The sequence below is a fragment of the Hypomesus transpacificus genome, chromosome 5 (genome assembly GCF_021917145.1).
Source record: "Hypomesus transpacificus isolate Combined female chromosome 5, fHypTra1, whole genome shotgun sequence".
NCBI classification, from domain to species: domain Eukaryota; kingdom Metazoa; phylum Chordata; class Actinopteri; order Osmeriformes; family Osmeridae; genus Hypomesus; species Hypomesus transpacificus.
The window spans coordinates 1,397,094-1,408,028 of record NC_061064.1 but is presented as its reverse complement, the minus strand read 5'-3'; the positions used below and the strand labels follow the sequence as shown (position 1 = coordinate 1,408,028).

Genomic DNA, 10,935 nt, shown 5'->3' with positions numbered 1-10,935 from the left:
ATGAAATGCCTTTTAAAATTTAAAACATTGTCACTGATTTGCTTCCATACTCTATGGCCCAGCTGCTCTGCAAGGGCCGTAAAATCATACAAGCGTCCTAATCTCGTTTTTATTTTGTAAAGAAATCAGTGAACCAGATTAAAGAAGCAGGTTCGTATCCCATGAACTGAAAGAGTAACTCTGTTATTGATAACAGATCAAAATATTGTAGACAAACATTTGGACTGAACAGTATCTGTTAATTAACACATTATCTTGGTACCATAAAAAATAAAGCAGAAAATAGAATGTATTGCAACATTTCAATATAGGGATACGCAGCATGAAAAAAAGTCAACGTCCATGTATCATTTTTGGAAATATTTATTTTAAAATATCACATTATCCATATTGATTTATAAATAATTAAATATCACTATCATATAATTAATATCCAAGCTGTTTCAGAATGTAAACTTTTTTATTAATTTCTTTTTTAAACAATATCAACAATATGTTAAAGCTTATTTTGATGGTATATACAGAAAGAAAACAAGCCGTACTATATAACTGACTGTGCAACACCAACTGGCAGAACTCAGATAAAGCTTCACCTCCCCAATAAGACACTTCAATAATCTGTTACAAAATACTTCTGTTTGTTTAACTTTTTAAATCATGTAGCATATATATATATATATATATATATATATGTATGTTACAATATATTCAATCTATTTTACATATAAAATAAACAACTATATTATCTAAATGTCTTTGTACATTCTATAATACAGTATGCATTATCTTTAATGCAATAGCAGAAATGGCTGTTGTGTATCAGATTTTTATAAATTCGTGCCCCAGGTAGTTCTGTTGGATCTGACATCCAGAATGCACTGACTGGCCCTCTTTCACCCGGGATGCACAGTCAACTTTAAAGATCGTAAATGTTTAAGTCGAGGATATCTTCAGAAAGAAAAGCAAAGGATGGGAAATCCATGAGAACAACAAAATAAAACTGTTTAAAACTGTTTAAAACTTTAAAACATCAGCTCCTTTTGACAATTTCAACAGAGAAACAGTACCGTTTGAGCTAGTGTAGCAAGTACAACCAAAACACAGTTTACAAATAAACATTTGTATAAACTGGAGCAAAACACAGCTACACAAAGTGACTCAGCAATTCAAACTTTAAAAAGAAAAAGAACAACATCTGCTCCTCAAGAACAATTAAGTCGATTTCTTGTTTGTCGTAAGTAATGTTTTATATCAAACAGGACCACCTCAGAGAGCACAGAACAAACGGAGAATTTGAAGTTTCTGTTATTCAAAGACAAAAACATGTTCCTTCAACCAGCTTCACAAGGCAGTTAACCATATGTATCCATTGTGCGCATTGAGACATGGACAAAGAATCATTTTTGTAAATGACACATTGTAATGGAGGGCCAAACTGAACTGCCATTTTGCTGACATCAAAAAATATTTTGAAAAACATACAATGATGAGAATGAAATTGTACGAGGGATCTTGAAAGAGGTCATTGTTGTGTTTTTACTGCAATAAGAATCAAAAACAAACACGTGTGTTGTTCAAAGATTTAGCATCTAAGATTCTTTTGAAATATGTTACACTGAGTTGACCAAGCATGAGCCCAGCACAAGACAGAACTGACCCCTTTTTCCAAATGTCAGAATACCAACGCATCAGACCAGCCTGAGTCTTTAGTGGAGATTAGTCACGTTAATAAAGTCTTTAACTGTTACAAGATGAACCCAAGGAAAGATACTGTTGATATTCATGGTTGAAGGAATGTTAAAGATAGATTCATACAAAAATAATTCCATTTAATTCACATGGTACATTGGCTTATACAGCTATTTCTCTATATCTTGTATATAAATACCGTTTATGTATATACTGTGTACACAGTATATATAGGTTTTATATAGACAATTAAAACAGTATAAATTAACATTCTCATTTTCAAAATTGACATTGCACATAGTTAAAGGGGTGAAGGGCACATACTGAGAGTCCATAACTGAATTAGAGCATCTTTTGAACCAGTATAACAGCACCATTCTTAGAGTGACTGAGTCGGAACAGCATCTGACCACAACACTGCATGACATCAAACAAAAACATCTTCCTCCATAGACCGTCTTCAATTTCAGATAATCCCCAAATCCCTTTAGCAGCCACTACATTACAAAAAGTCTGGATTTTTGTTGGATTTGAAACATGTTTAAACATAAATTAATTTTGGTTATTGGGCAAAGCTGTGTAAAAGGGTTTTGTAGGATAACATAGTTTTCACAGTAGCAACTTCTCATTTAAAATTGAAAGTCTCTGAAGCTCCGCAAATGATTGTGGGGTAAGATGGCAGGGTAGTCAGGCAGGGTAAGATGGCAGGGTAGTCAGGCAGGGTAAGATGGCAGGGTAGTCAGGCAGGGTAAGATGGCAGGGTAGTCAGGCAGGGTAGTCAGGCAGGGTAAGATGGCAGGGTAGTCAGGCAGGGTAAGATGGCAGGGTAGTCAGGCAGGGTAAGATGGCAGGGTAGTCAGGCAGGGTAAGATGGCAGGGTAAGATGGCAGGGTAGTCAGGCAGGGTAAGATGGCAGGGTAGTCAGGCAGGGTAAGATGGCAGGGTAGTCAGGCAGGGTAAGATGGCAGGGTAGTCAGGCAGGGTAAGATGGCAGGGTAGTCAGGCAGGGTAAGATGGCAGGGTAGTCAGGCAGTGCTACTGTGTCAGGGGCATCAGGGGAATTTACACTGAGTACAAGTTGACAGTTTGATTGTCATTTCCATGAGACTATAGTTTTGTTCACTTATGATAGTTTGTTCATACACACCAATTCATTCAGTCCGTTCATTACCAATATAAATCATTCTGCTGGTCAGCAAATATACTGTATTAATAAAACTGGTTATGGTAAAAAATAAAATAAAAAGTTGTTAATGTCATACTGAGTGAAATATTTTTGTTTTCCAGAAATGACCTGAGAAATATTCGACTGTATTTAATGAAGTTGGTTGTGTTGACGTCAAGTGCTCTAGATTACAATGGACTTAAACAGAAGCTCTTTATTGAAATGACTATCAGTAGGGAATATTTTTGGTTTAAAGGTTGATAGAGCTAGTGTCGAATAAAAGCATTCCTATGTATAACAATGGGATTCATGATCATGCTTACGGATTTTGTGAAATTAAAAGTTAATAGAAATTCCAGCTTCAAAGCAGTCAAGTCACCCTGCATGTTTGTCTAGAGAAGAAGAACACCAGACAGCTGGTGGAGAACACCAGACAGCTGGTGGAGAACACCAGACAGCTGGTGGAGAACACCAGGCAGCTGGTGGAGAACACCAGGCAGCTGGTGCAGAACACCAGGCAGCTAGTGGAGAACACCAGGCAGCTGGTGGAGAACACCAGACAGCTGGTGGAGAACACCAGACAGCTGGTGGAGAACACCAGGCAGCTGGTGCAGAACACTAGACAGCTGGTGGAGAACACCAGACAGCTGGTGGAGAACACCAGGCAGCTGGTGGAGAACACCAGACAGCTGGTGGAGAACACGATGCAGACGTGAACAGCACTGACCTCGTCTGCTGAAATATGTCTGCATGTAAACGCATCCTGTGAAAAGCACTGTTTTCTTGTTGATTCGTGTGATGGTGTCCGTGGTGCAGCAGTGATTGTGGCCCAGTACATTGAGGCCTGGTGTCTTAGAAAACTCAATTTCCCAGAGGCCCCTAGTCCAAGCAGCCTTAGTGTGTGGCGTGTCCTCGTAAAAAAACAGCTTTGTCTGTAAAGATGGCTCCTTATAAAAAGTAAGGTCACCAGAGGCATATTATCTTTCTCTTCAAAGATTTTTTTGTTTTTAGTTTTGCTGTGGAGACAAAGCCAATTTGGCTCACAGCAAAGAACATGGCAGAATCTGTGGGCCTCATATATGCCGCTCCGTCTCTTTTAATACCTTTATTAGTGTTACTGAATCTGTACCAGCAACATGACACTGATTACACTGCTCTCTCTCTCTGTGGGACTGGAGGGCTACCGGGTCAGCATGTTCCGGAAGTCTGAAAGGCTGCCAGTCTGGTTTTGGGAATGGTGACGCGGTTGTTGTTGTGGTTGCTGTTGCTGCTGTTGTTGTTGGATGTATCCCACAGTGCTTTGCTGCTGGACGTTGGTGGTGTGGAAGAAAGTCTGGGGGCCCCCGCTGTGTAAGAGTCCTTGAGGCTGCATCTAGGACCAGGATGACAGAAGAGGGTGAGGGATTCCTTTACGTTTACACTCCCTTCACTTAGCAGATGCTTTCAAACAAATTGACACAGGATACGTAAAAAGTACAGCAGCAAAACCAAGGATCAGAAGTGCATTGTTCGATCAGTATTTCGGTGGTTGGAGTCTAGGAACGGTCTGTTTTTGACCAAGAACGTTGTCTTAGGGAGGGTGCCTAGGGGAGGGTGTTGAGGGTACCTGAAAGAACTGCTGTGGTTGTTGCAGCTGCAGGGAGTGTTGGGAGCCTTGGGCCTGGGCATGGTAGGCAGGCTGGGCCTGGTGGGTGATGAAGCCGTTGTGGGGGATCATGATGGGGGAGGTGAAGACAGGAGAGGGAACCAGGACAGCATTGCAGTTGACCTGCTGCATGGGGAACGAGGGGGTCATCATCTGCTGTTCCAAGGTGTATCTGGGTGAGACAAGGAGATATTTTAGCAATAAGAAGAAACATGAAAAGTTTGTGTGCGATTGTGAATAACACTCACTTGGTTTGTTGGATGCCTGAAGTGCAGTGGGACGCTTGTGAGTTTACAGTGCTGTCAGGAAGCAGGGTCTGCATCTGCTGGTTCAGCAGCATCCTGCCAGAGACACAACAACAGGTATGTGAGATGGGGTTGTCTTGGTCTATCGACAGAGAGCACAGGCCATGGAGTCCACAGCGTAATGTTTCCTCCACCTTTGAAATGTTTGTCCGATTCTAAATTCCAGATTGGATTTCAGTAAAGTCAGGTGTTCATCCTAGCAAGAGACACCAAAGTCGCTCGGACTCTTTTCCTGGTTGACCCTTTTTCACCGCCCATGAAATTTGACCAAACTTGCATTCTAATCAAAATACCTAGTGGACTACTTCCTCATTCTCTTCAGACGGAGACAGAATGTACCCCATCCACCCCCCACCCCTACACCATCACCCCCCACCGTGTCCCTAAGATGAGAGGCGTTTCCTGGTGCTCCTCACCGTATCTGTCCGTCTTGGCTGAACTCGTTGTCTGAGTGTCTTTGGTTAGTGTCCTGCAGCGTCCGTGCGTTGGTCTGGGAGAACATCATGGGGTTGCTGTAGAAGGGCAGGGTCAGGCTGGTGTGAGTCTGGACCGGCAGGCTGACCGTCTGGACCTGGCCCCTGGACACCTGCCTCTGCTGCACCTACAGTCACACACATCAAACGGTCAAGCTCCATACAGACCAGCATGTTAGAGCTACTGTTCCTCAGAAATGAACTCTAAGACTGTTTGGTGATGGGGAGGAGAGGGGGGAAGGAGGAGGAGAGGGGAGGAGGAGGAGAGGGGGGAAGGAGGAGGAGAGGGGGGGAGGAGGAGGAGGAGAGGGGGGAAGGAGGAGGAGAGGGGAGGAGGAGGAGGAGAGGGGGGGAGGAGGAGAGGGGAGGAGGAGGAGAGGGGGGAAGGAGGAGGAGAGGGGAGGAGGAGGAGAGGTACCTGAGGGGATGGAGAGCTGTGCTCTCTCAGCAGGGATTGCGGTGAGGAACTGTGGCCTCCACAGATGGGCTGTTTGGAGTGACCTGAGGCCTGTCGGATGACCCCAGACTTGCTCTGGTTCTGTGTCTGACTCTGTGTCTGACTCTGTGTCTGACTCTGGGGCTGCTGGGTTGGCCTTCCTGGGCCTTGCTGCTGAGGCTGCTGGACCTGGCTAAAGTCAGTGTCGACGGGCTGCTGTAAGAACATCTAGACACAATCACACCAAGAGACGCAGTGAGTGGAGAGAGCAAACAAACATATCTACGTCATCAAACTTCCAGTTGATCCTGTGAGTGTCTCTCCTGGGGGGGCCCAGGGGGTTACCTGCAGGTTGGCCAGCTGCAGCTTCTCCTTGATGTCGTGAAGCTCCTGTTGCTGGGTCTTGATGTCGGCCTGCAGCACGCGAGTCCTCTCCTCCAGCTGCTCCTTCAGCTGGTGCATCACCCCTAGCTGGGGCTCCTTCAGCTGGTGCATCACCCCTGGCTGGGGCTCCTTCAGCTGGTGCATCACCCCTGGCTGGGGCTGCGGCTGCAGCTGGCAGAGGGGCTGCGGCTGCTGCTGCTGCTGCTGCAAGTGGAACCCAGTTGACCTGGTTAAAATCACTCCTCTGAATAAATACCACCCACCCACTCCATCGAAAAGCGTAGCTGGTTAAAGAGATGTTTATGTCGCGTTGGCAAGTCAGAGGTCTCGAGTTTGAACGCGGGCAAGATCAGGGAGGAAAGTGAGCAAAGCGACAACACCTGGTACAGGCAACGAGCAACAGACAGCTGCTTCATAGAAACAGGTCTGCTTCACAGAACCAGGTCTGTTTCACAGAACCAGGTCTGCTATACAGAACCAGGTCTGCTTCACAGAACCAGGTCTGCTTCACAGCGTCTACTGAGCAGGGCAGACACTAGAGGACTATACTTCAGTTATTATTCAACAACTGAGAGAGGCACTTAAGCTGTGAGAAAAATACAACGTTTGATGGACCACAGCTGACATCGTGATTGTAGCCAGATCGGCACTCATGCAAAAAATGCTTGCACAACAGATTTTATTATTAATGATTCTAAGAAGATTTCTGTTTTCCGCGAAGAAATATTTAATGCTCCCCTTCGTTTTTGCAGTCCAATTAGAACCAGTTAAATGACGAAGTATTTGCATCAACAAAAGAGTGGATCTAATTTCAGATGGGAGTAGAGGGCTCTTGTAAACAACAACTAAACCTGGAAGGTAACGACACAGATCACAAGAGGAGCTGGGAGACCTAACCCCATGCCTACGAGGGCAGAGGGGGACAAGCAGCCAGGGGAGGACCAGGAGACACCCACCATTGCGGAGTGCTGACTGCAGGCGGGAGACAGAGGGAAGCTCAGCTGGGGAACATCAAAAGAGTTTTGTCTCTGAACCAACGTCTACAAGGAGAGGAACAACAGAACACAAATCGGGGAGTTTAGCGAGGGGGGGAGGGGGGACATCCCAGTCAAGCTAAGGGTGTTCCGTGTGTTTTGGGATTTCTGGAGACGGATCGTTAAAGTGTGTACTGACCTTGGTACTGCTAGGTTGGAGTCTTCTAGTGGAGGTCTTCTCTGTGCCGACGGACGCAGACTGCCTGGATGGTGTGCAGGCCTCAGAGTACCTGACCGAGGAGTTGGCTGAACACAAGAAGGACAACAATATTTACAATCTTTACATTCTACGAGTTCAGTGTTGAGTTGATCTGGGTGTTGTGGGGGCAGGTGGGTGCGGTGGGCTAGGTGTGGAGGAGGGCGATGAGGGGGTGTTGATGGGACTCACAGGCAGAGTCTGATAGGGCAGTGTGGGAGGACTTCCTGGAACTGTGGGACGACACTGAGCATGCTCCACTGGTCCTGTCCCTCGGAGGCTCCAGGGTGGGGCACACGTCCAGATACACCTCCTGACCCTGGGATGACACCACACTGCCTCAGTACACTGCCTCGGTACACTTCTTCGGTACACTGCCTCGGTACACTGCCTCGGCACACTGCCTCGGTACACTGCCTCAGTACACTGCCTCAGTACACTGCCTCAGTACCCTGCCTCAGTGTACTGCTTCGGTACACTGCCTCGGTACACTGCCTCGGTACACTGCCTCGGTACACTGCCTCAGTACACTGCCTCAGTACACTGCCTCAGTGTACTGCTTCAGTACACTGCCTCAGTACACTGCCTCAGTACACTGCCTCGGTACACTGCCTCAGTACACTGCCTCAGTACACTGCCTCAGTACACTGCCTCAGTACAGACATGTTAATAATACTGCCTCAAAATATAATTAGATACATAATTGTTTTACTTGTATTGCCTCCTTTTCCCCGTGCCTCCTCCCCCCCCCTCCCCCCAGGAGCAAGTCTCCTCCTCCTCCTAGGAGCAGGTCTCCTCCTCCTCCCCCCAGGAGCAGGTCTCCTCCTCCTCCTCCCCCCAGGAGCAGGTCTCCTCCTCCTCCTCCTCCCCCCAGGAGCAGGTCTCCTCCTCCTCCTAGGAGCAGGTCTCCTCCTCCTCCTCCCCCCAGGAGCAGGTCTCCTCCTCCTCCTCCCCCCAGGAGCAGGTCTCCTCCTCCTCCTAGGAGCAGGTCTCCTCCTTCTCCTCCTCCCCCCAGGAGCAGGTCTCCTCCTCCTCCTCCTCCTAGGAGCAGGTCTCCTCCTTCTCCTCCTCCCCCCAGGAGCAGGTCTCCTCCTCCTCCTCCTCCTAGGAGCAGGTCTCCTCCTTCTCCTCCTCCCCCCAGGAGCAGGTCTCCTGCTCCTCCCCCTCCCCCCAGGAGCAGGTCTCCTCCTCCTCCTCCCCCCAGGAGCAGGTCTCCTCCTCCTCCTCCTCCTAGGAGCAGGTCTCCCCCCCCTCCCCCCAGGAGCAGGTCTCCCCCCCCTCCCCCCAGGAGCAGGTCTCCTCCTCCTCCTCCTCCCCCCAGGAGCAGGTCTCCTCCTCCTCCTCCCCCCAGGAGCAGGTCTCCTCCTCCTCCTCCCCCCAGGAGCAGGTCTCCTCCTCCTCCTCCTAGGAGCAGGTCTCCTCCTCCTCCTAGGGGCGGGTCTCATCCTCTTACCTTAACAGAGGCAGCGATCTCAGGAGGTGATGTCTCTTCCAGCCCAAACTCCCTTCTCCTCTCCGCTCGCACCTCAGCGTAACTACAGGGTCATCGGGCAACAAAATACATGTTTTAAATAACACGAGTCGATGGATGGATGCTTTCAGGCGGACCCTCAGGGGCACTGAGGAGCCCAGGGGCTGGAGTGAGAGGGCTTACCTCACCACCGTGTGTGTGCACACGATGAACTCAGGCTTGGAGTTCCACTGGTGGTAGGTGATGTAGTAGTGAGTCTGCAGCCAGATCCACTGCTGGCCCTTGGTCAGGAAACGATAGTAGCAGGATTTGCCCTTTCCAAACTGCATCACTAACAGGACAAACAGAGGGAGGGAAAGGTTTCAAGAACTATGAACAACATAACGCTGGCCTAGTTTCTAAACGTGGTACGAGATGTTTTCAGCGACCAAAAACAAGAAGCGAGGGCCAGCCTCAGAGCTCGAGACGTTTTAAGCACCCTGGTGAAGTGGAAATAGAAATGTAACTACAGTGGGATGACCTATTTTTCTGAAATGGCTGCTTGGATCCTGTGGTAGGGAGGGGGAGAGGGGGGGAGAAACAAAGAGCAAGCGAGGGCAAGAGAGAGAGAGGGTGAGGGTGGGGCAGAAAGAGAGAGGGAGAGGGAACAGAGGATGGGTCAGGGGAGTGGAAAGTAGGGAGTAGCTTACATTGCTTATGACACTGAGCTATGAGCTCCAAGTCATCCACATGATAGTAATCATAGCCAGAAGTTCCAAGCACCTCAAAGGGCAAGTAGCCTATGATTGGTGACGCTCTGTAAAAACAAAATCAGAAGGTACAATAAAACACACTGCTGAAACAAACACAGTCAATAGATGACACACTTTTTACAAGATGTAATAAACTCTATTGTTCTAGCTGACAGCTGAATAAAGGGTCATACCATTTCCATTCAGACAAAACAAAATAGTTAACTTAAACATTCGCCTAACAACTTTGGCTACGGCTCCGCAATTAAAACAAGTTATTCATCCTTTCTAAATTTCTAAACACTGCCATGAAAGGGCTGCTTGTGGTATAATTACAACTATGATTATGACATGCATTTGGCTCGATGCATTTAATCCAGCAATGGTGTGCTAAATCCACTTAGCCTGGGCCCCCATAAGCTGTATTCAGAACGGCATGCAGGTCACATTATGGAGGGAGCCATGCTTGAGACCAACCACAGGCCAGTTTGGCGAGGAGTTGTTAGAGTCCAATTATAGCTCTGCAAGGTCGGGACGCACTGTTTCCTTTGCTGTTCTGAGCTCCTTGCCAATTTATCTATATTTCAGTCTATTCGCAGTTACACAATTGCCTTTTGTCTTCAGTCTATTCGCAGTTACACAATTGCCTTTTGTCTTCTATGGTTTGACATTCCACTTAGGAGAAGCTGTGCTCGATCTAACAGCTGATAGAACAACAGTTCTGTATTAACTTGTCATGTTATTTTTCAGTTGTTGTACCTGTGATCTAAAAATAAGAACTTCCACTCCAGACTGTGTCTGGATGTGAATTCATCACAGGGATCCTCCACATTACATAAGTCCTGTTTCAAACAAAACAAAAAAGAAAATCGTTAAGTGTCCAGAGGAATGTGTTCTTGCAGAAACACGAATAAAATATATATTTAAACATAAAATAAAATGGTTCTTTCATTTAAAAAAAAGAACATTTACATGTAAAATATTTAAGAAATTATTATGTTTACATGCACAAAAGTCAGTAAAGATTGCCATACCTTTAAAAACTGCGGAGTGACTAATCGTACGGTGGCAACAAGGCAGGCCTGCTCCTCAAGAGATGACTGCAGGGTTCGTGGTAACGCCAGTTCAAACCCATTACAAGAGGATGTAGGCACTGAGGAAGACACAACAATCACTCTCAATAACCTCCCCCACATCCCCTCATTCAACCCAGTCAATGCTCCCACAATCAGGAACACGGCCATGAACACGGCATTACAAAGGGACCAGGTGTCGTACTAACACTGTTGAGTCTCAGTTCTTTCCTCTAGGGTTAGAAGATGGGGAAACAGGAGTTGTGTAACTTAATTTTGTTCTGTTTTAACTCAGGGATGGGGTTGACAGTAGTATCACAGAACCTGAAATAA

At 46.8% G+C, this 10,935-nt stretch overlaps 1 protein-coding gene across 6 annotated transcripts in view; it reads right to left on the bottom strand.

The window, feature by feature from the left end:
- Positions 1–347: 347 nt before the first annotated feature.
- The window catches only part of npas2 (neuronal PAS domain protein 2), a 32,417-nt gene continuing 21,829 nt past the window's right edge, over positions 348–10,935 (bottom strand). For 4 of the 6 annotated variants that reach the window (XM_047020208.1, XM_047020209.1, XM_047020211.1 and 1 more), the window contains 14 exons: positions 10,564–10,682; positions 10,289–10,371; positions 9,488–9,594; positions 8,982–9,129; positions 8,781–8,862; positions 7,520–7,646; positions 7,271–7,377; positions 7,054–7,137; positions 6,059–6,301; positions 5,696–5,941; positions 5,221–5,405; positions 4,748–4,840; positions 4,461–4,671; positions 348–4,226 (listed from right to left, as the gene is read on the bottom strand). In XM_047020208.1, the coding sequence (XP_046876164.1) occupies positions 4,035–4,226; positions 4,461–4,671; positions 4,748–4,840; positions 5,221–5,405; positions 5,696–5,941; positions 6,059–6,301; positions 7,054–7,137; positions 7,271–7,377; positions 7,520–7,646; positions 8,781–8,862; positions 8,982–9,129; positions 9,488–9,594; positions 10,289–10,371; positions 10,564–10,682 (2,027 nt within the window). In that variant the 3' untranslated portion in view covers positions 348–4,034. The remainder of the gene's footprint in view (positions 4,227–4,460; positions 4,672–4,747; positions 4,841–5,220; positions 5,406–5,695; positions 5,942–6,058; positions 6,302–7,053; positions 7,138–7,270; positions 7,378–7,519; positions 7,647–8,780; positions 8,863–8,981; positions 9,130–9,487; positions 9,595–10,288; positions 10,372–10,563; positions 10,683–10,935) is intronic. The other 2 variants (XM_047020213.1, XM_047020214.1) reach the window with 2 other exon arrangements.